Source organism: Galendromus occidentalis, unplaced genomic scaffold, assembly GCF_000255335.2.
Source record: "Galendromus occidentalis unplaced genomic scaffold, Mocc_1.1 scf7180000077475, whole genome shotgun sequence".
Classification (NCBI taxonomy): Eukaryota; Metazoa; Arthropoda; class Arachnida; order Mesostigmata; family Phytoseiidae; genus Galendromus; species Galendromus occidentalis.
The window spans coordinates 821,219-844,631 of record NW_003805463.1 but is presented as its reverse complement, the minus strand read 5'-3'; the positions used below and the strand labels follow the sequence as shown (position 1 = coordinate 844,631).

General features: G+C 51.8%; 4 protein-coding genes across 4 annotated transcripts; 2 read left to right on the top strand and 2 right to left on the bottom strand.

The window, feature by feature from the left end:
* The first annotated feature begins 4,801 nt into the window (after positions 1 to 4,801).
* LOC100906803 (uncharacterized) lies at positions 4,802 to 10,919 on the top strand. Its single transcript, XM_029111908.1, has 14 exons — positions 4,802 to 4,888; positions 5,064 to 5,245; positions 7,171 to 7,326; positions 7,414 to 7,599; positions 7,708 to 7,828; positions 8,442 to 8,567; positions 8,724 to 8,844; positions 8,959 to 9,100; positions 9,220 to 9,345; positions 9,475 to 9,634; positions 9,776 to 9,866; positions 9,957 to 10,113; positions 10,208 to 10,407; positions 10,504 to 10,919. The coding sequence occupies exons 2-14, from the start codon at positions 5,212 to 5,214 to the stop codon at positions 10,645 to 10,647; spliced, it is 1,764 nt and encodes a 587-aa protein (XP_028967741.1). The 5' UTR covers positions 4,802 to 4,888; positions 5,064 to 5,211; the 3' UTR covers positions 10,648 to 10,919.
* Positions 10,920 to 12,070: 1,151 nt separating this feature from the next.
* LOC100905926 (nuclear transcription factor Y subunit gamma) lies at positions 12,071 to 16,649 on the bottom strand. The gene is made up of 9 exons (XM_003744802.2): positions 16,572 to 16,649; positions 14,370 to 14,555; positions 14,178 to 14,249; positions 13,840 to 14,061; positions 13,654 to 13,737; positions 13,369 to 13,545; positions 13,102 to 13,167; positions 12,724 to 12,987; positions 12,071 to 12,630 (listed from the first exon to the last, which is right to left on the bottom strand). The coding sequence occupies exons 2-9, from the start codon at positions 14,517 to 14,519 to the stop codon at positions 12,553 to 12,555; spliced, it is 1,113 nt and encodes a 370-aa protein (XP_003744850.1). The 5' UTR covers positions 14,520 to 14,555; positions 16,572 to 16,649; the 3' UTR covers positions 12,071 to 12,552.
* Positions 14,810 to 16,354, bottom strand: LOC100906656 (lanC-like protein 2). The gene is made up of 2 exons (XM_018640157.1): positions 15,719 to 16,354; positions 14,810 to 15,617 (listed from the first exon to the last, which is right to left on the bottom strand). The coding sequence occupies exons 1-2, from the start codon at positions 16,143 to 16,145 to the stop codon at positions 14,842 to 14,844; spliced, it is 1,203 nt and encodes a 400-aa protein (XP_018495673.1). The 5' UTR covers positions 16,146 to 16,354; the 3' UTR covers positions 14,810 to 14,841.
* Positions 16,650 to 17,841: 1,192 nt separating the features above from the next.
* Positions 17,842 to 18,843, top strand: LOC100906220 (enoyl-CoA hydratase domain-containing protein 3, mitochondrial). Its single transcript, XM_003744804.2, has one exon. The coding sequence runs from the start codon at positions 17,924 to 17,926 to the stop codon at positions 18,686 to 18,688; it is 765 nt and encodes a 254-aa protein (XP_003744852.1). The 5' UTR covers positions 17,842 to 17,923; the 3' UTR covers positions 18,689 to 18,843.
* The last annotated feature ends 4,570 nt before the right edge of the window (positions 18,844 to 23,413 follow it).

Genomic DNA, 23,413 nt, shown 5'->3' with positions numbered 1-23,413 from the left:
CCTCAGACGGACAACTCACGCAGCAAGTCATATTTTCCCTTTCCAGGCTGAGGACCGACATCCGGGACATCGAGAACAGACCGTGATCGCCAGCATCGGAGACAAGCCTCTGCCTCGGAAGGGAGTACGAAATTGTTCCAGTACTCGCAATCCACATTACCCTAGAAATACCTCCATGAAGCGGCCACTGTTCAGTATAATCGAGACGAGTTCCTAATTGAAGATTGACTTCCTAATTCGAAGACGTTCGGCATCACTTCGGAAGATCCTGAGACGAACACTGCATCCATCGGAGAGAAGGAAGATGAAAACCTAGATCGGAGAAAGATCCGCTTCGAAGATCCTCAGAAGGTTGACAGCGAGGAAGGAGCCGAGCCAACCAATGGTTCGGAGCAAGAGGAACCGTCGCGGGCTCGAGACAGGATTGCCGAAAAATCGAGTCGAGAATTCCGCCTGAGGTTCGGATTGAAGCGTTCCAAGCCGCAAGTTGAAGCTGCTCATATGCCCTCAGACGGCCAAGACGAGAGAGAGCTCGAGTCTCAAACGACACCATCTGGGGACAAGGTATGAAATCGGCAATTAGAAGGGGAATTGGTAGGACGTATCGGGAGCATGGGGTGCCGGATCTCAAAAGCAGAACCTCCGCAGTCGAGCCCGAAGAAGACGCGCTTCTCATTCCCGAAAATCGGTTTCAACCGCTCTTCGAATCAGAAGACCGCTGTCGACAATCCGGGTGCGAATGAGGAGCCTGGTGTAGATTCCCATGCGGAGAAAGTTCCCGATGCTCCCGAAGACCTCAAAGATGCGTCGGAAGTGGAAGCAGGAGAGGCTGGAGTCGTCGAGGTCAGACCAATGGTTCATCGCATCAAGTTCCGTCCGCATGCCCGAGCATTCGAGAGTTGCCGCAGATTCGGGACTGAATCCAGACTCTATTCTCCTCAGGAAAAAGACACAGCGCGCAAGTTCACGTTTCTGAAACGATTGAGAGAGCCCAGACCAGTGGCTCAAGAGAAAATTCCAGAGGAAGCTGATGAGGTGAGTTCCCTCTGACATTGCGTTTGAGCCACGCGACCTCGTCCGAGCTTCTCATTCCAGGGCTTAGATAACAGAGCTCCTGTTTCTGCAGGGAAAGAATGAAGTGACGCATGCAGAAGACACTGAAATAGAGGCGGTGACGACCGAGCGAGAAAAGCAGCCGCCGAGCGCCAGCTGGTGGAGGTCTCGGAACTCAAACAAACGAGAGAAAACAACAGAAAAATCCGCACCGGAACCCGTCGCGACTATTACTAGTGGGTCTCACTCCCTGATCCACAACCTATCAGCGAAGTCAAGAATTTCGTCAACGCAGTCGTCCTCATTCGTTTTCCCTTTGCTCTCCCTTCAGATGAGGAGACAAGCGATATCACTCCAACCGTTCAGGAAGCACTCGAAACCGAGCCGGAAACGGCCCCACCGTCGACGAAACTCGGCGGGAATCCCTCGCGTAGATTCCAGTTCTCTCAGAGATTCCAGAGACTTACCGAAAGTCGAACGAAGACTACCGAACAAACCGAGGTCTATTGGGGATGACATTTTGATACCCTTGCGTGTCACTCCAGCTCCCGCGCGCGATCTGAACGATGCTATACATATTTCAGCTTGCGACCGCGCCGCCGGCGGATCCGATGCCGACCGAGAAACTCCCGATTGACCGGAGTCAGGAGGCGCAGAAATGCTTGACGCTGGAGGTTGAACCCGAAGACAGAGTCGAAGCCGCGATCGTCGAAAAATTTGCCAAGGACGAAGACGTCTTCGTTTCGAGACTGTTCATCGACAGACATTTCGCCCGTGAGAGTCAGAATCGAACAACTGCAGAAAGTATGACAAGGCTCACAAAACATTAACTACCGCAAAACTCCCTCTAATTTCCACAGAGAGAAAAAACGCCCCTCCTCCTGCGAGACCCCCTTCATCGTCACCGGCTTTTGTACACAGATCTCTAGCACCTAAGCCCGGGGCTACCGGCGAAATTTACAACTCTTGTCTGGGTAAGCTGGGTAGAACCTGCCAGGGCTTGCTCGGAGGTTTGTGTCTATTCTTCCTCATCCTACTCCTCGCGGCTGACGGTGCCGGAGTGAAAAATCTCTTCGTGAACAGTGGGGGACAAGGTCAGCTGCTTCAAATGCTAATCTACCTCCTGGTCATAGTCAGCGTCATCACATCTTTTGAAGGGTAAGGCTCCCTGTCGATTTGCCCGGAGGTTAGAAAGAGATTCTGGATGGATCGCGAGTCTCAGGGACACGCCAATTTCGTTCCCAGAATGAATTATCAACAAATCATCGCGGAGAGGAGGCTGAATCGATTTTGTATCACGTCGGTCATATATCCCGCCATGCTCATATTGGGATTGACCGTGATGAAGCTCGACAACAGTATCGCACTTGAGGTGTGTATCCTGCCCCTACCTCGCTCTCCTTTAAGTACACCAATCGGAGGAATAAACCAAGCGAGATCATGCCCTCTCTTTCCAGCGCGGACTGACTGAACACGATTGGCTCAAGTGGAAGACTGTGAATACATTGCGGTGCTGTCTCGGTATCGGCGCATGGATGATACTCTGCTTTTAGCCGAAGAGGGAATATTTGCGAGAGTTGGGGGCGAACAGCTGCTGGAGTTGCGTCGCAATAAAGCTCTGGAACCGGGAGGCACACCGACCTTGGTAGATTTCCTTGTCAGTACTCTAGGCGCTCATCTACGCCTCATTCCTATCTTCCTGTCTACATATGTGAAAAATCTTTCTTGGTGAGGCGCTCAGAGAGAGTGCCTACATCCAAAGAACTTCGAGACCAATCCTGCTCCATTTCCGACGTCGGTATCTACAGGCGAAATACCAGTTCTCGCAAGAGGCTCAGTCAGTCAATGAGGAAACATTGAACGGGATGCGGTACCGCCATTGACGGAAAAAAGAAGCGCCGGAAAAATTCGGTGGAAATTTCCCGGAAATGGGGGTCGAGCCACACGAGGCTCTTCTTCGGTGGAGAAATCTGGAATGACCAGTCGGAGGCGAGGTTTGGAGACCCTCGAATCTTGCCCTCAGAGCTTTGCTCAATGATAAATGGCGAAGTCGTCGATGAAGAATTTTATGCCTACGAAGCTTACAGACTTAAAACGCAAACGATCGAATGTGCCCTGACGGATCGCCCCATACACGGGATGATATCAGCCTTCGTGACCGCGGCATAGGGTCTACGGCCTGCGAAACCGAATACGATGCGATGGCAGAAGCAGAGACTGGAGAAATTTTAATTCGATCTGCGTGATTCACGTCAACTCCGGATCCAGGTCGAGGAATGGGAGTGTGGCGAAGGCGTCGATACTGGGAATCGTTGCTCCTCCGCGTACAGTTGCGCTGTTCTACATGAAACTCACGGAAATCTGAAATCGGAGCTCTCCGATGAAATCACCGATGAGTTCATTGTAGACTCTCCGGCAGGAGAAGTTTCCTCCCCAGGAGTCGATTGATTCATGGGAGAGCGAAGTCAAAGAGGGAGCTCGGTTGGCAGGGGACGGAAAGAATCAATCCCGAAGTATATAAGTGGCACATCGGTAAAGCTCCGCTAGACGGACATTAAGGCACGGGATGGAGGCGAGCTCCTCCGATTCTGGAGAAAAACCCGCTCAATGGAGAGAGAGAAACTATCATATCTGAAGCAAATTGAAAGCCCCCGAGGTTAATCCCAAGTTCGAATGAAGCGGTAGGGGGGGGGGCGCGGCGCGGGATCTCGCAAGGGATTTACGGGGGATAATAATCTCAGTGCCGCAGCCAGAATACATTTGGTCAGGCTGAAGAGCGATGATCCTACCGGTGACTTTCGAGTCTCAACTAGGGTATTTCCAATCGATTTTGAAGCTGGTGACGAGGCGGGGTTCGGGCGAACGGAAGCAGAAGTTTCGCAGGAAGGTCTGCGTCCAGGAGGAGCCTTCGCTCTTTTTGAGTCCCCGTGGATGAATAGGGGCCCCCCGCCCGTAAGTGATGCGTCTGAGAGAAGTGCTGCCTTGGAGTCGACCTCTGAAAGACCTGGGGTCTCGAGTTATTAAGTCTTTCGTGTCCGAATATACGGGGAGTGAAAACCGAGCACTGTATGAGGATTATGTGTTTAAAACTGGGGCTGATTCCGCTCTTTCGGAAAATTCGGTACTGGTCCCCTCATAATTCATCGCGAATGCAGGGAGAGCACTGAGCGTCTTCGCGACGCAGTTATGTGAATGGATCGAGAGTAACAAGCACAATCTTCCGAGAAGTTGATCTCGGAACTTTTTCGTTTCGATCGACCGCGAACAGCTACGTCAATTCTGACTGTTCCCATCCTATTCAACGTGTTTTTGGATGACTGGTACATCCGTGGACTCGACTAGCTCGGATCAATCACGATCACATTGGATTGTTACGTCGCGCTCCACAGCAGCCTACGAGTCCGCGCCAGCAGTACTTTCTCCAGAGGTATCTGCCAGCGGCCTCTCCGGCGGCTCGTGCACACGGCACGAGTGGAGAGTTTGGTGCATCCTCGACGACCGAGTGAGCGAGCTGAGAGAGCAAGCCGAGTTAGCAAACCGGCACCCTCCCTTCCCCTTAGGAGACTGTGTGCGAGTGAGTCATCAGCACTCTCCCAATTGAGAATCTACTGAGCATGGGAGTGTTCAAAGCCAGCAAGCGACGCCCGTGTTACAACTACTAGAACAATAAGCCTCAGTAAGCGGAGCCACGGTGAGGGAAAAGTGTGCAGTGAACGGACTTCACCACAGCTTGTCACTTTTCACGCAGTCATCCCTGTCACGTTCTGCCGCTTCTTTCTGGTGATTCTGACTCCGTGTTCCTATCGTGGATGAATGGTGAATGATCGGGATACCGGTGAGCGCATTCAGAGTGGATCGAGCCCGGGAACGTCCCGAGCTTGAAGCGGTGACGGATCAGAAACTCCCGGATTGCCATACGTTCCGTACATTCGCGCAGAGTGACTGAGAACCCACACGCCAATTGACGGGAGGAGCTCTTCTGCTCGATTCTCATAGTCTGGCGATTCCAGGTGACTGATCTGAAAATCATGCGGTTTTGTGAGATCCATGCGGAATAAAGGAGTGGACCAACACTGCGCGTTGGCCGAAACGGATTAAGCGCGAACAGGTGGAGAAGCGGTCAAGGGCGTTCCCCGTCTCCCCGTGGAGCCTTGAAAAATGGCTATGGCCGAAGAGTCGGTCGACCAAGAAGGTTTGTTCTTAGATAAATATTCTATACTCTCGTCCCTGACAGAGAAATCTTGCTTTTTACATGTTCAGTCTCATCACGATCTGTGGAAGTTTCGAAGAGGGAGTGGTTTGTCTCAAATTCGAACATTGTGGTTCCCCCAGTTCGCCGATTAAAGAGAATTGGTCTCTGACAGTAATGACAATGACTGATAGATGTCGACTCTTCCTTGTATTTCATGCGATAGCCGGAGGGCCGCTAGCTTTTCATTTTCCGGCTTCGGGGGCGGAATATCCGAAGGCTTTATCCTCGCCCGGTCTTAACCGTCGTCAGGAGGGAGTTCTCCTTAAAAGGCGCATATGTACATCATGATTCTCCCCTTCAAGCACCGACTGGGCCGGGCGTCTGACAGCGCTTCACCACTTTTGGTTCGAGCCGATTTAGATGCCAGGTGTGCGGATGACCCCGCGAATATTGATGGGAGCTTAATTTTGGATTCTTGAGAAGGAAAAGGAATAGAGAAAATAGTGAGTGTGTATACCGGGCAAGTCGCCCGAGAATCGATACAGAACTTGACGTGGGGGCACGCGAGGAAAAACTCGCCCACATCCTCGTCTAGATCGTCGATTTTCTCCCGGCTTGATTTTCCGAAACGCCGCGTCGATCGCTTGAGAGTCTACCTGATGGTTCCGCCCTCTCATTTTTGTGGAAGTGCCGGAAAGTCAATCTAGCGCCAAGCTTCGATCCTCCAAATCCGTCCGGGCAGCTCTCGAACGCGTTCTGCTCTGAGCTACCATGGAGCCATCATCAGCGGCGAAGAGGTTTGAGTGGTAGCTCAGTGGCACCGTTCGTGACGATGAATCAATTCATTTTCTGACGAGTGTTTCATCAGACCTTCCCACCGCCCAGCATTCAAATCGCGAGGCTTGGATGCAGTATCCGAGGAGTATCAGGATTCACTGGAACGAAGGTCGCCGATTTCGTCGGTGAATAAATCCCAGTCCGCCCGAGTATTTGTGGAATGACTCTTTGCACTGACAAAATGAAGAATCGGAATCGAAGGAGAGACGGAAGTGATAGTCACTGCCAGCGATTCTCAAGAAAAAAAACAGAAGATTGTCGCGAGTGTTCGATAATGTCGTAGGAGCCTTTGAAAGCACAGAGCCGAATGAACCTCCCGTCAGACGGAGGGGAAGAGACCGTTGGCTTCACCGGACTGTTTTCTGCAAGCACGACGCTGGCGAAGAACCAACTGACAGTTCATGTACGCACCTTTACTTCGACACCGGAACGCGGATCTACTCCAACGGTCCGGCTGAAAAATTTCTGAGGGACACATGGTGTTCAGTGCACTGAACGTCGCGCGCCGTGAGCACCATCTTGGAAAGCGCGAGCGCTTCAGTATCTCGGAGCTAATTTTTTGGAGATGCCGATAGCGAGCTCACAGTTCTGGGTGCTCCTCATCTCTTGAAATTCTTCGAGTTGCCGATCGGTCACGCAGACGTTGAATCCTAGAGACAACTAGTTCAGAATTCCTACGTCGTCCAGTGAGTGAGCGTGTAAGGGAGCCCATCCATCGAGCTATTCAATGAGGCAGAAAGTCCGGACTCTCAAGCGGAAGCTCGTCTCTGAGGACGGTATGGTCGATTTCGGGTTCTTATGATTCTCTTGACTATCCTAAGCGTCGGGGAACCAGGGAAGCTTTCTCGTCCGCAGCCTGGCCGAGCGCAGAAACCGAAGGATAATGACTCCCCGGGCAGTACTGATCCATAATACTGGGAGTCGTAATCCATGAATACCGCTCAGTACGAGACGAAAACAATGCGTTCTATTGTGGCCTTCGGACCCAGAATTGGAGCCAATTCGAGCATCGATTGTCGCCGCGATCTAATAATAATACTCTACGAACGACTGATCCTCTACAATGAGGCCCAATGTCTCTCTTACAGAGCGGATCGTAATGACCCCCAGAAAGAAGGGTGTTGGTCACACGTGTATCGCTGTCGAGAGGTTGAAGCAGGTAGACACCTCGAAAGCGGTTCATGTCGCTGGAGGCCAACATCAGGGCATTATCATCAATAAGGAAAACCAGATTGCAAACGGAGGTACGTTCACAAATGTCTCTCGATTGTGAGGAGAGAACGTCCGAGCGAAATTGAGGATTTGAATTAATCTTTGCGACCCAATTCCAGCTGATGAAGTTCCGCAACTGTGGTTGGAATTCAAAGTATTCCTGAAAAACGCTTCTGACAACACTCATTCGCAAGAGAGTCGATTGTTGAAGTTCTGGTTCAAAGAGGGTACGACAGAGAAAACACAAATGCATCTTGCTCAGGATTTCTTCAAGGAACTCGTATCCCCTTGCGAGTTCCCACGTGGTGAGAGACAATACGCACTCCATCGATACGCTCATGATTTCTAAATATGTCCGGAGGCTCAGCTTCCCTATCTGGAGAACTGCCCTGACGTAAGATTTCTCTCCGCAGACTATGTGGGCTTCATAAAGAAAATTATGAAACTTCTGCAGAATCGGTATCCAGACATGAGGAAGGTGGAGGTGGAGCTGAAGCAACTGGAGACCCAGACCGATCAAAACTCCATAAGTGAGTAGACGAGCGGGCAGATTCATTCTGAGTATTCTTGTGGGTCCAGAATTCCTCGGGGAATTCCGAATCTGGGATCATTCTCGATGCCCGGGAACCTCGGAGGGATAGTTCTGCTGATCCCTTAATCATTTTCCCATATAGTTGATGGCAAAGAATCGTCAGCATTACAATTATCTTTGATAAACGATGGAGAAGCCATCGATGACTCGTGGCGAACATTCATGCCCGCCGTGAAGACTTTGGAAGACACATGGGACGATTCCTCTCAACAATCCGAATCAGGTTCAGGGAACGCGTGATTTGAATGGCCATAACCAACATCGATAATAATCTGGGTTTCCACTTCCGACTAATTGACACGGCTAAACTCTAGACCCCGAAAGTTAATAGCTGTAGGTTCACACATTATCGCGAACCGTAAATTAGGACTACTTCGGCGTTCCCCGTCACGTAATCAGAGCGTCCAAGAACAATAATAAGAATAATAGATGGCCTCCTTGCTCCCGATTCCTGAGTGCCTAAGGACATTTTGATCGTGGAGCATGCAAAGATATTTAACCCGCATCGTATGGCGTTGTTTTACGCGCTTCTGTGAGGACTTGATTTTAATGGAGCTCTTCTTCTCTAGTTGGCTTACTGGAAGAATCCAGGGTGGAATCGACGACCATCACCATCGAGCGCGTTCTCGAAATCATTGAGCGCGCCTATCCGAACGCCGTGAGCATCGAGGACATCGCAAAGTGAGTCTTCTCGGATTGCGATCGGTCTCCGGAACGATCAGGAGGTCGGATAGTGCAATCTTGGTCCTCTCGTCAGAATAGTCGATCTCGTGGCATGGTGGCTCTCGGAAGACGCCGAAGTACCCTCCGCTTGCCTAACTCGAATATTTTCGCCAGGGATTCTGTCACGCAAGAGGAGACGGTGAGAGCTTTCATATCGGAACTCACCTCTCGCGGAGTTATCAGACCGACCGAAGATGGTTCTCTGTTTACTCGGGTCACCAGGGACGAGCATAAGGTCAGTCGAAGAGAGAGCCTGAAAACCTTCGCTCAACCGCGTCGCTGTTTTTCCGAGCTCCGCTGAACGGATACGCTACTGCAAGATTCACGGCTGAAACTTCTCCCCATTCAGGTGAAACGGGTCCGCCAAATGCCCGCAGTCACTCGCCAGCAACAACCGACGATCGCTATCATAACAGCACAGTTCTGCGAAAAAGTTGCCGTTGATGCAATGATATCCGACAAGAACACTTTCGTCAGGTTCAAAACCGAAGGTTTGTGGTTTCTGTTCCGGATTCCCTGGAGCTCACTCTCCGCAGAATTCGGAGAGAGCAGTACGCGTGCGAGAGACAGACCTTCGAGATTCCTGATAGCGATTCTCCTCGAATTTCAGGGGAATCGAACGTCTATACCCTCGGGAATATTGGTTGCCATCGGGTCGTTGCTACGAAACTACCGGCTGTTGGACATCAACGAGGGGCGATGATCGCTGCGGGAAATACTACCACGAGACTTCTGGGTTGGTTCCTCATTAAATTCTAATACATGGGAGACGGGGAACTTCCGATGGGCTCAGTGCTTTTCAGAAGCTTGTGGCTTAAGGAAAACGAGGAAATCTTCTTGAATACGAGCCCAAAATTTTTTCCAGGTACATTCCAGAACGTTGATCACGTAATCCTCGTCGGATGCGGAGGGGGTGTACCCCATTTCACCGATCACACGAAGCATGTTCGCTTAGGAGACGTGGTCGTCTCTGATAAACCAGCTGGAATAGACCGGAATAATTATATCTACATGTTCGCTGAAAAGTACGTCGGAATCCATTCGATTTCTAGGAACCTGGGCTCCTGGTGGCGAATCCTAGATCACGGGCTCTGTTCCCGAATTGCCTTAAGAGCGCCTGAAGAAGAATAATAAATAAATAAACAGTGCTGCCCACCTTCCTACAGGATAAAAACTTCGCCGAACGAAGACAGATCTCCCTCACCACCCGGCTCGTTCAACTTGAAAACATGGCTACCTCCCGAAGATAAGCTTCAGGTGGGAGCAGAACGATGTGGAAAGTTTCCGCGGTCGTCATCCCGGAACCCTGTATGGCAAAAGCTTAACACTCCCCTTCGATTCCCCCAGCGAGCCGCTCACCGTGTCATCGAAGAGAATGTCGCATGGGAGGACTATATAGCCGAAGGCTTCAAGCAGCTGCAGAAAACTGCCGCTCATTCAGACGAGGAGAATGATTTCATGCGCCCTCCAGACGAGAGCGACAAACTATTCATGGGCATCGGAGGTTGGTCTCTAAACTGGATGCGGAGCGAGAGTGAATGGGCAAATTTTTAGACCTCGGAATGTGAACGATATTCGACTTCTTCATCCCATGGTAGGCAACGACGTGATCGAGGTGGGTCACCCTTGCGCCCCACCGGGAGCAGCGAACTCCCGGGTACCGGGACATCCATCTGTTCATTTCGGAGCGGTGGCATCGGGTGGGATGGTGGCTCTCGACGATGCACAGCGACAAGAGTTCGCGTCGCAGCATGGAATTCTCGCTTTCGATAGCGAATTCAATAGCGTTGTTGAGTCCGTGAGTACATTCGGTTCCCTCTGTGACTTCAATGATGAAATTATGGGGGAGGGAACGCTTCTGCTTGTTCGTTCATAATTTGAATTCCATTTACAGGTTTACGGTAATCGGAAAGACAATTATCTCGTCCTGCGCGGCGTAGCCGACTACAGAGATGGAACGAAACGGAAGGATTGGCAAGCCTACTCCGCTCTTGTAGCCGCCGCCTACATGAGAGCAGTTGTCGAGAACCTTTATTGAGGGATCTTGACAGGCGATTCTGAGCTCCTCATCACACATATTTTCAATTCGAACCGCCATTCTCAAACTCACCGGCACCTTCGATTGCACTCTTTCCTGATCAGCGTCGGATGCGGCAGTCGCAGAAGAGCGGGTTGCTCCGTGCCTGGCGACTGATCGAATGGATGATTTCTACCACATGCGAGGGTCGCTACAATTTCGACGTCTCGGAGCGGTGAACTTAGCTCAGAAGTTTGCAGTGTCCGGACCTCCCGCATTCTCCGGAGCCGATCAACGAACAAAACCATACACGTTGGCAGCGATCTCCCAGGGGGGGAGAAGTTTGCGAGCATTTCGAAAGTCCAGGAATACCGTCATGATCTTCAGTCACAAAAGGATGCAGATAGTCAAGCATTCTGGCACGTTCCTGGTGGTTGGAGATGACGACTAGCGTTAAGTCCTCTGCAGTTCATAAAGTTGTCAGAGCTGGCCACTTGCTCATGGTGTGCCTTGTGTCATTGAGAAGTTGCCACTTCAGGGAAGCGGGACTTGACAAATATTGAGTATATTCATTTGAGTCTAGTCATTGACCCCGTAAGTTTAAAGTGTCCACATGAAACCAGAACAAGTCAATTAGGCTTGTCTTCCCCACGTGAATCCAAGCTTCACGAGAAAGGTCCCGAATGCCTATTCCCTGACTGGGGAGAGAACAGTATTCAGCAGCACCAAGCCTGTTCCGACCTTGAGTGAGAGAGGAGCCTTCTGAGATGGGAAGGTGGGGCTTCGAAGAAACCTAGTGTGCGAGGACTCGACGCGCCGCCACGCCTCGGGATTCCAGCCACCGGGAAGCGAGCAACTGATATGAGTCATCGCAATAATATAAGTTTGGATGATAATAAAATGAAGTTCATTGTAAGTTATCGACGGATTCTTCCCTTGCGCGCCAGGAGGATACCGACAACGCCTTGACGCTGTCGACTCTCCACGGTAGATTCCGACCGAGCACCTCACTTAAAGTATGTATGATGTGGAGAATGAACTCGCGGAAGGAAATCAGGCGCGCGCGCGAGCGGCGGTTGTCCGGCTATGCCTGTCCGTTCGCCCGCTGATAGGAGCAGAATGGAAGAGCTCAAATATTCGAGAAATCAGGGGTGGTTGAGCTCGCACTACACGCAATACACAATGACCGTACGGGACCAGGGCCTTCCCGAAGAATCCTAGAATACTATGGAATGCCGAACTCAGGTCCCCACCTAGAAATGCCAGCGTTCATGATCTCAGACGGTATTTCGATTTATTCATGGAGTCGCTTCGGATTCCCGAACCATATACAAGTTTACAACACTCAATGGACAGTCAATGAGTAAATACAGATCACAAAATGTTTAATTAGCTACTTCTATACAAAAGCATCCAGCAGATTACCCTGATTTTCTCCTGATTCCTTGTTGCATTTGAACCTGCTGTTTTCCCAAGCGGGAAGTGGGAGTCCCAACGTCAAATTTCAGAAACTTATATCTCGCATACAGCGAGTGTTCTCCCAGCAAATTCTTCGGAACCGGGGTCTCGTGACCGATCGATATATGAAAAGTTCCCTCGCGAAGTAGAACGCAATCCTTTACGTAGGATCATCGATCCGAATTCGGACCGTCAGAAGTACCGCAGAATACCAGGAGAAGAACAGCGCTTCCCGAGCTCCTTTCCGTAGTCGATCAATACTCTCGCTCTTGGGTCGCGTAATTCGCGATTCACAGTGAGGAGGTTCGATTCACAGAACCTTGCTCACGGATGAACTTCTGAAGTCCTCCGGCAATACGTCGATCGATCGATACGGAAAGCAACAGGACCACCGTCCGGAGTCTACTTCGAGGAGCACCATTCTGTGTGTCCGTGGTGGATCCGGTATAGGGTTGCCGCATTGAGCCGCTAGTGACCTACAGTCACGGTCGATTCTTCCTCGCCATGCAGCGCTTGTTGGATGGTGGTGCCTGGTTGAAGAAGGACCTGTGGGAAACTCTCGTCGTTAGGGACGGAGGGCTGCGCTTGGTGGATTCCAGAGCCAAAAGTTCAGAAAAAAGGACGACGACGACGACTTACTTGTTGACCGTTCGGTAGGTAGATGGCTTGCTGTTGGGAGTGCGCTGAGGCCTGTTGAGCCGCTTGGATAATGATCGGTTGTCCGTGACCGTTCGCTGTCTGGTTCGCAACCCTCACGAGTTGGAACTGCCCATTCGCCCCGATTTGCGCTTGCAAGGGCAACTGTTGAAGTTGATCACCGATAACCTGGGGGACGAGCTGAATATGCTGCTGCTGACCAGTGGCCGATGCTTGCTGCTGTATGACCTGAGGTATCTGCATGACCTGCAAATATGGGCGAGCGTGAGAACAGCAAGGCCTCTGTTGAACGAATCTCTCTCCCGCGGAGTGAAATGAGGGCCCATATCTCGAAAATTACATCCGACCGATTCTACGTACCTGACCACCGGCCACCCCCGATTGGACCAATGTCTGGGTCCCGTCTAGAGACTGCACTTGAACCACCTGGGAAAGAATGCAAAAGCGATGAATTCGGGTAGTGGAGGGAATCGTGATTCGGAAGTCTCGCAATGAAGCTCCGGAGCTGACACTTTCGTCATCGTCTTCGAGGAGCTCATCGGAGCCCAAGGTAGGAGAAGCCGGATTCCGGAATCAGATTCACATGACAAGTCGAAGGAAGTCATGTTGGTGTGAGCTCCCACAAACCTGGGGTGCGAGGAAATTTTGATGAGCAGTTGTGGCGAGTTGAATCGTTTGCGGAGCGCCGCCCCCTGCGGGTATGATCTGAATTTGTTGGCCGCCCGCCGTTGTCAGAGTTGACTGTTGAGTTTGAAGCTGATTGATGGCACCTTGCTGAGCCGCAAGTTGGAGAAGATATTGAACCTGCGGACATGGAGGAAATTCTGAATACAAATGAAGCCGAACGGAAGACTCGACCTCCAGATTTCGGACTTTCCGAAGGTGCTCTCATAGAACATGGTTAATACGCACCTGATCATTGGTATTCACAGTTGCCGCTGACTTAATGACCTCCTCCTTTGCTGCCGGTTGCGCCACAGTTTTAGCGACGGTACCCTGAGGAGTTTAGGCGCTTAGACTTCGAATGAGGCAGAGGATGCACTTGCTCGATACGCTAGCGCAAGGAGCAGCTGCAGGACGCCAATCCGGCAGTCTCACCTGACTCGTCGAGGTCGGTGGGGGTGGCTTCTGTTCCTCTCTGGGAACAATGTCTATGAGGAAGTCGAACATATCGAATTTAGATATTGCCATCGCGATGTCATTTCTCTGCAACGTCCGCCTCTTATTGTCCTCAGTATGGATCCAGGCTCTGAGAGTGAGTTCCATGATGAAGAGCTCCGCTGCTTTCGCGAACAAAATCGGGGCTTCTGCGCTGATCATCTGTACATAGTAAATAGATATCATGAATGGAAATCGATCAATTCCAACTCCATGGATCCGCTATTCGAATTTTAAGGCATGTGTGGCAGATTTCAGTTTCAATCAATGGAACGAACCTTCACGTCTTCGTCGAGTTTCATTATCTTCTTGATTCGCGCCAGAGGCAGCTCAGGTGGTTTCGCATCGCTCTGTGGATTTGGGAATCAGGAGGTCGTTTGACGTGCGGAAACAACCCTTTCAATACGAGTTCCTTCCAATCGACACCACTTCTAGATGATCCTCAGAGTCACCACGATGGGAGCACTTACGAAGTTGAGATTCAATAATTCGTTGACGGTTCGAACCCAAAATGTTTCGAGGTGGTCCTTGGCGTGATTCGGGTTCTCGTAAGGCATCACGGGATGCAATACATTTGATGACGCATTCGAGGGTTGGTTGAAGTTCTGTTCAGATGACATTTCTCCGAAGCTACAGATGGCTCATTGGCGGGGAACCTGCAAAATTGACTGCTGAGAGCCGCGTCGGAGTGGAATCCCGAATCGGTATGGAGCGAAATGAAGCAGAGATGTCATTCACAACGAATTCTGCGCGTTCTCCACGTTCATCAGTCATTCGAGAACATTCTCAATGACCTACAAGAACGTGAAATCGAAATAGACGCCTCGAAGCAGCACATAGCTGCCCGGCTCCCCACCCGGGCATACGAACAGCCCGTTCATCTCACCCTGAATCATAGCAGTTGGCACACTCCGAGATGAAGTTTCCCTCATTTTATTGCAATCAAACTTCGAAGCCGGGGAATTTGCTCTCCAGAGGTCGGAGCATATCCACTAGGAAGTGTATGGTGCCAGCCATGCCTTCGAACAAGGAGTACGGCCTATCGGCCACTCGGCAGCCATGTGTGCCGTAGGCACAGCAGAACTCCGCGAAACGGGCTGCTCTATACAGATAGCAGTCCTCCATCGTCAGTTTATATAATCTTAGGAAGCAATACGCATTGCCAGCAACGCCATGACAGAGGCCGTAGCCTTTCTTGAGCAATCCACGTTTCCAAACGACATCGGCGCATTGTCGCGCCTCTTGCAGGTACGGAGCATCTCCGAACACCTCGTACGCTTTCGCGAACAGGAAGAGGAATCCCGGAGCTCCATGACACCAGTGTACCAGACGATCCGAAGTCGATCCCAGCGAGGATGGGTAATTCCCCGAGCGGTATTTCTGGGAGATCAAGAACTCGATGGTCCCTTTGATTCGAGCCATCTCGGGGGCGTCTAGAAGTTCTTTTGCTTCCAGCAGCATGGTCAGTATGCCGGAAATACCGTGAGCGGCTCCCAAGTACAGACTATCATGCCATTCGTACATCAACGGGCTATCGCAGTTCATCTTGGCGGCGAGTAGTTGCCCTGATTCGAGAACAGACTGAACAACATTTTTCATGAGTTTCACATCGATAGGTTTCGTCGAGATATTAGCGTTTATGTAGAGTAGAGCGTAAAGATATCCAACGCGACCATAGAGAAGTTCGTCAGGTTCTCCCGTCTCCAGAGAAACGCAGCCTGGAAAACAGATCCCGTTTCATGTATTTATCGCTCCTCATTTTCTCTTCGGCAGAGAGGAATCGATGATCGAGAACTGACTGCGTTCCCGATTGGCTCACCTGAAGCGAACTTATGCAGCAAGTCTATGTCTGTTTTCACTTCTTTTTGCAATCCTAGCCGATGGTGGAGAACCGCGCGAACCGCGATGGGACCAACATCACCGCAGAGGAATGTGAAATCGTGTCTTCTTTTCGCAAGCCGTTGGGTGACAAGGATCTCTCGCGCTTTCTCATTGAATTCTACGTTCTTATCAGCTGTCTGTATCAGAGCTAGATTCATGTAAAGTAGGGCTATGCCGGTAGAGCCTGTGTAGACGGAACAGTCGCGTGCGTCTGTCTTGATCGGCGCCTCTAGCTCGAGAACTTTCAACAGCTTGTACACTGTACACTCGATCTTGGGCAAGAACTTCTCGTAGGCGAAAGCCGAAGTCTCACAATATCGCGCATAATCGTCGAACTCGTTTTCGATATAGCGATCCCCGCTCATTGTGTTCTCCTCTGTCGGCTTCCTCTTCCCGGACAGGACGAATGCGGGACCGGTGGTCACAGTGATCGGCGCCGAATTCAACTCGCAGCCGCTAAGCCTAATCGGTCGAGCCGGAGCTGGTGACAGACGGGGAATTTCTTCCGAAAGCTAGACAGAAATAGTGCATGAATCGTGTCTTCTCATGATCGGCAGGACAAGCGGGATCGCGAGCTCGTTGGTAATGCCCGTTGATGAAGCTTGTTGTCATCATCGTCGTACAAGTCGGTGGCTGCCGACTCCCCAGTGGACGTTCGCAAGCCAATCAGTGGCTGGCGGCCAGCCATTGGCCGCATCGGGCGAATCACAGGAGAGCACAACAACAGGCGCTCATAGCCCGTGTTCCTGGCTGTCAAGATTCTAGTTCGCCTAAATAGTTGACAAACTCACCGACGGACACAATTTGGAGGTTTCCACGTAAGGAAATCGCTGTACTCGCAACGGTATTGCGGGCCGCACCACCACTACACGCCAGTCAGCTCTCACAACCTGGCTGGAACCTAAGCGGCCATTGCTGTGAAGCGCCGATTCGAGCCCGCCATTTTTCGAAAAAGCGGCTCCGATGCGTGTAGGTGGATGAGCCGTCGTCGCGGACAATTATAATTCAATATCATTCGGATTATATGTGCGGGCTAGGTGATGCATGGGGTCGAAGCCTTGTACGATCGACATGCGATTCCTGCAACGGGTGGATGTACATGGAGACTCCCTATATAAATGACGGCGATGTAACTTTTTCTACCCGAATGGATCCCGTCAAGTTGTATTCGAAGAGAACAACGACGGCGATGATCTTTGCTCCCTCCATGGATCCTGGAGCGACCGGCGCTCCGCATTGCTGTCAGCGATTCCATGATCTTGAGCGGGATGACGGCCCGGATCTCTGGATCCCGAATCCATGACGCCTCACAGGGACCCTTTGACCGCGCCCATCTGGTACTCACGACCCAGCGAATAGCTCCGATCGAGAGAACCGTCGCGGGTCGCTTTGTGGAAATTCCCTATAGACGCCGCTCGGAATTTCGACCAAAAATAATTTCGACCATGAATAATTAAACCATTAATTATTGCCCATACCGATTGGTCGAATGCTCCCACTGATCGATACCATTCACCGACTGTAGCTTGAAATCGGTATCCGCGTCCTCCCTCGCCATGGGAAGAATAAGAAGATGGAACAATCACTGAGGGGGCCCCCCGCAGACGCTTAACACCCGACAAAGCGCTTGAATTCGAGCCGCGAGGGAGTGATACCTCGGTATCGCTCCACCGTGGCTCTTCCCGGGAGCGGAGCTTGGCACAGTCTGATGGAGACTCTCCTAGGTCGCAAACTACCGAGCGATGTCCGATGCCAAGCCGTAGATGGTAGATGGCCGGCGATTCCTAAACCGGCTTGGAAAACTCGAGGCTCGGAATGCGAAGCTTGAGTCTAGCCTGCAATCCGATCCGGACAGGATAGGGATCCCCGACGCTCGAGAACTCCCAGTCCAATTGGAATATACGCCGGAAGGAGAACTCTAAACTCATCCGAGCTTTCCACCGGGCAAAGTTCAAACCCTCTGTCCCTCCTTGGGAGTTTCGTTGGCATGCCGAATAACAGCCAGCGATGATCCCTCCTCTCCCAGACTCTCCAGCATTATAATCAGCTGGACGACGAGCAGTGCTCTGCCTCGGGAGGACGGCAAGCAACCGTGGTGCAGGGCTCCTTGCCGGCGAGCGGTTCGGATTCGATTTCGAACGTCATGGCTCTGGTAACGTCCACGCTTACCAACGGAATCCTCCGAGTGGTTCTGTGCAATGCCAGGAAACGGAATCCTCTATCTAGTGAAGCTCTGAACCAGCTCGAATGCGCATTTAGAACGGCTTCTGATAAGAGCTGTCGAGCAGTAGTGATCACAGCGGAGGGCCCTGTTTTCAGTGCTGGTCATGATCTACGAGAACTGAAATCCCTGGATCCTCAAAAGCAATATGAACTCTTCGCGAGGTGCGGGAGCCTGATGAACTCTCTGAGACATCTCGAGGTACCCGTCCTGGCCGCAGTCGAGGGCTTGGCTGCAGCCGCAGGATGTCAACTTGTGGCTGCATGCGACATGGCCGTGGCAGGACCCGAAGCTCGATTTTCTTTACCGGGTGCATCTGTAGGTTTATTCTGTTCAGCGCCCTCAGTCCCCGTGGTGCGTTGTGTTGGTCAGAAGGCCGCTGCCTTCATGCTATACACAGGGACGAACATCGATGCGATTCAAGCTCTGCGGTTCGGCTTGATTTCTCATCGAGCAGAATCGAACGAAGCGCTCGGGGCCCTGGTTGAAGACATAGTGCAAGACATCGCCAGGAAGCCTAAGGATGTGATCTCGCTCGGCAAACGCTTCCTGCAACGTGAGGCCAAAGTGCAAGAAGTGCGTTCATACGAAGATGCGGCTCGAGTCATGGCGGACAATCTCCAGTTGAAAAATGGCAAGGAAGGCCTGGAATCGTTCGTGGAAAAGAGGCATCCCCATTGGCAGTGATACGGTCGTGGGTTGGCCTCGCTCTCGATCTTCCGACGTCAGGCGTGGCCTCCGTGGGAAACATTTCCAGGCTCACGAAGAGCGACCGAATTCCTTTGTCGATGATGTCGTTTCGAGGGCTCGGTCGTGTGGACCTTGTACACGTTGCGGTGTGCCTTTTTTCCCCATCATGCATATCAAACGGCTGCTGGAACCTCACAAACGGGGAGGAATGAAGAGTTTGAGAATAAAATTTTAACATGATTGGTCTTTGATTCATTGATGGAATGAGCAGGTGAAGCTACGCGGGATCTCCATCGAAGATGCTCGTGGCTTGAATGTAAAGATCTCGCCCCGAAATGCTTCGGTCGACCTTGCGAAGTCGCCAGAGAGACCTCAGAGACTCAGCCTTCACGTGAGAGTCAGGCTGAATCCGTACTGGTTCTCCCTTCATATTCCGACGGGAGACATCCCGTCGCCACCGATGTTTCCGGCCACGGTGGATTCTGTGGGAAAAGATATCGTCCCCCCTTGATCCATCCTCCTTTCTGTATGACTCTCACATATACATGATTCAAAAAAAGTACCATACATCTCTGACACCTCCGCTGGTAGCACCCGCGCTCGGCTCTAGGGTATTCTAGCGATCGTACCGACAATAGAGACTGTAGGCTGGAGATTTCGGAGCGGAACGTCGTATATTAGGTGGAATCGTAGGTTGGGGAGGGATTTGTCTTTCAGTTTTTTTTCGACCGTGGAGAACACCTCCCGACGAGAAGCGCAGACCCAGGGCGAGCGTCGTCTCGAGGTGAGGCCGCTCGGGGTCCTCCATCCCTCTCCGTTGAACTTTCCCGAAGAACCATAGCATCCTGTCCCTCGTTTAAACACTCGACCGATTCGCTGTGTCGGAGGTCGAAGCGACGGAACTCGTGTCAAATCCCAGCGGAGTTCGTGTGTGAGGGCGGTAAATATTTCGCGCGAGCTAGCCAATAGATGTGTGCGTAACTTGCCGTATATTTCATCCCGCATCGTCACGGAGATTCATCCACAAGTTTCAATGGGTCCGTCACGCATGGAGTGAATTTCGTCGTCCTCAGAGAATTACTCTCCCCGTACTGCTGCAGCGTCTTCTTTCTATCTCCTCCTGGCTCAGAGCAACAACGTTCCGAGCTACGGCCAATACAGCTCCCGCTGATGCCCCTGGCATCAGTCATCTGTCATCATCACGCATCTCTCGCGCCGTGCATCTACCCGGCCGACGACGCGAGCTCCGTGGTGACGTCCGAGCCCGAGCGAATCCAACGGATTAAGGTACTTCCAAGGAGACTCCGGATCGACCGCCATATATGACCAATTGTTATTGAATCAGAACGAGGGTACCGAATCGAAAAGAAGCATTCGGTCGTTTTCCCAAGAAGCGAAGACGAGCGAGCGAACGGCCGGAGTCAGTCCCTCAGGAAGGAAACGGAAAGCGCTATTTCATCCAGTCAATTAGGAATGTTGCACTTCGGACCGTCTTCGAGCAGACAACGGGTTGAATGCAGGCATTCAGACGATTCTTTTGCCGTACCCCGCGGCATCACTCATCTAATTTCCCCGTTTCTCTATTGCTCCAGACACGACTTCGCTCAAGAGGACTCATTGTCGCAGTTTTTGCTTTTGGTCGGCCTCCTCAAAAATAAAGCAGATGTCCGACGACGATCACCCAAACTTCATGGGAGGGTTCGGAGGGGGCTACGGCGGCGGACAGATGCAGTAGAACTCGCCGTACTTCCTCCGTTTTTCCGGTGGGGTTGTCGTTCTCGACGCCGTTTTTGGTTCTCAACAATGGTAGTCGGGCCCTCAGGCCAATCTCTCATCGTCTTCTCTCACTCGGCGCGCCGTCTGGCAGAGCCGACAAAGAGGAAAGCACAAGGGCGAATACAATACACCCACCACGCTAGCGCCTTCACATCAACACTTACAGCAGACTTACTCATAGAGGAGCATGTAATGCCAGCCAAGGAGGGGGCAATTACAAAACAACAAAGATGGTCTCAAGAGAGGTGGCCCCGACGGCGCTACGGAGCCGGGCGGGAGGGAGCAACAACGAGAACAACAGACAGGGAGGGGGCGCTTATCGTTTGCCGAACACACATCGTGCAAAGAGACACACCTTGCGCTGTGCCATTCTGTGACGCGGACGAGAATAAATGTTCCGTAAGATGCTCGCGAGCAGATTTCAAACCTGCGCGGAAAAAAAACAATTAGCCAGGATGCGCGGAAGACTATTCCACGCTTCTTTTCTGGAAGCCTCGCGAGCACACCGTCCGTACGGTCAGCCTCTAGCTTGGCGATCCTTTCGGAGACGCCCCTCGAGGGTCGTGCGAGACAGAATCGTCTCCGCGCAGAGTTCTTCTCCCTGGAGGGAATACACCACCGGCCGAGGTCACGCCGGAAGGCGAAGCTTCAAAACGGTGCTGTTCCCCTGGTGGATCTAGCGACCAGATGTTTCCGGAGCGGATTTTTGCGTCGGCGAGCTCTTTCAGCTGCAACAGAACAGCCGCAAAATCGCGGCGGAATGCCGGAGCGATCCATTACGCCGATTCCGCCCCGTGAAATCGTTGCGAAAACGTCCGATTCGGAGATTATATCCGTTCGCTTAGGCGATATAACCTCTCCACCCAATTCCTGATTATATTATGTGACCAAATCATCGTGTTCAGTAGCACGAGATTCGACAGCTTCTGGAGTCGGAGAGGAAGGAGAGATCCTTCTGACGGAGAGATACATATGCATGTTTACACGTGTGTATAAATGAAACCATTTATGGAGAATTGCAGAGAAAATACTTTCGATCCCGACCGCCGATGTCGCTGATGGGACTGCGCGTCAGACCCCGCGAGCAGCTCACGGCCTCCTAACAGGGCGCTCCCGATGCGAATGATGGTGTACGGAGTAAAAAATCGGTCGCGAGTCGAGGAGTGTGTTCAGCCTTCGAGAGCGGCTGATTTCCGCTTGAGTTCTCAACTGGGAGTTTGGGGAATCGGGAGTTCCTTCATTTAGAGTTCGTTAACTGCGCAGGCAAGCTCCGAGCAAGTAACGGATCGGAATAGTTTTTTGGAAGAACATTATCGGCACTCCCACTCACCCGAGCAGCCACCCGCGAAACAAGCCGCTAACAGACATGTGTGACTCCAGGCGGACATTCGTTTGTCGCGAATTCGTATGGAGTTTCGTATTGGAATGAGCACCGGGGTGCAGCGTGAAAGCCGTTCGCACTGTCATAATTTAGAGGAAAGAGGAGCTCGATAGATTTACCTGAACGAGCCTCGCCCCCACAGGGAACTCCGTGGCTAAAAGTAGCTTTCTGTCAGAGAACACTCCCGGCAAGCAGGCAGGCAGGAGCCGAGCGCGTGGTTCTGGGTGTTCGTCGCTTTGCTTAATCGTCGTAGCTTGCTACCCCATCCCTCCGACTTTTCTCTCCCGCTGTCCCGTCCCGGCTACCGGTCCCCTCAGCCCCTGTCGACTCCCCCAGTGAAGCCATCAGCAGCAGTCGAGTAATTTAAGAGCACGACATTTATTAATGCACGATGCTGTCCGATGCAGACTCTCAAAAATAGCTGAGAAGCCAGCTCTCACGAGCTGCGGCTGCCGTCGCTGCAAGACCGCACGTCGTCGACTTTTCGTTCGAGCTCGTACCCCCCTTTTTGGGTATGTACTCGGCTCCCACTACACACGTTGAATTCACCCAAAGTGAAAATTCTCATTCAGACCCTCACAGTGAGCAATGATAATAATCCGATTGATCAGCGATGACTCGCAAGACGAGTTCAGAGAGCTCAGCTGTTCGGAAGATATTCCACCGGAATTCATCCATCGGAAGACTACCCACTCCGACTTGAGCCCGCAGGATACCTGAGGTGAACTCGAAGAGACTCTGCTTTTTTGCTTCGGCTGTACCTCTCGCTCTCTTGCCCGATGCTTGCCGTGGACGGTGCTCTGGATGCAAAGTCTCCTCGACGGAGATGTCGCCTCGACTTTTTTTCTGCTAGTGATTCCGGCGCTCGGAGCGAAGAACGTGAGAGCCGCCTAATTCCCATCACCTCAGTCGGCACGCAAATCAGTTTGCTGACCAGCTGGCCGTGCGAGCAGTCGGCCGAAATAGAAATTTCCTCAAACGTGTAGGGTGTAAGAAACTTACGCGTCTGAGAACGAGAGCAGACCCGTGGCGGGTCTCTGAAAAGTCGAGTCTCCCTTAGGAAGATATGTGGCTTCCACTAGCAGAGAATCCAGGCAAGATGCGCTGCGTAAGAGGAACACATCTGTGTATGTATGTGTGCGTGTGTGTAGAGTAAGAAGCCCGGCACAGCAACCAGCGACGGAGCAGCGCTCGCCTCCGAGGGAATCTCCTGTCTCAAAGCTGAATTTGAAAGTCCGTTTGCACTGTGTGGAGCGCATAATTTGAATTTCTCGAAATTTGATAGCCGCACACCTGAAGACAGCCATATCTCTCGCCCGGCTCCCTCAACATATGGTTTCGTCCGCCTCTAGTTTCATTGGCTAATTCGGTAATTCCGAAGAAGTTGCTGGCGGTTCCGGTAGTAGTCGTCGTCGCATAGCCTCGAGCAACGCTCCATCCCGAAGCGAACACACATATATAGCCACTCGTAAAGCCCTCCGATCAACTCATCCGTTCGTTCCCCGCGTAATATTCGTCCGCCGCCGCCGATCCGCGTCGTGCGACGGACGACCGGAGCGGTGGGA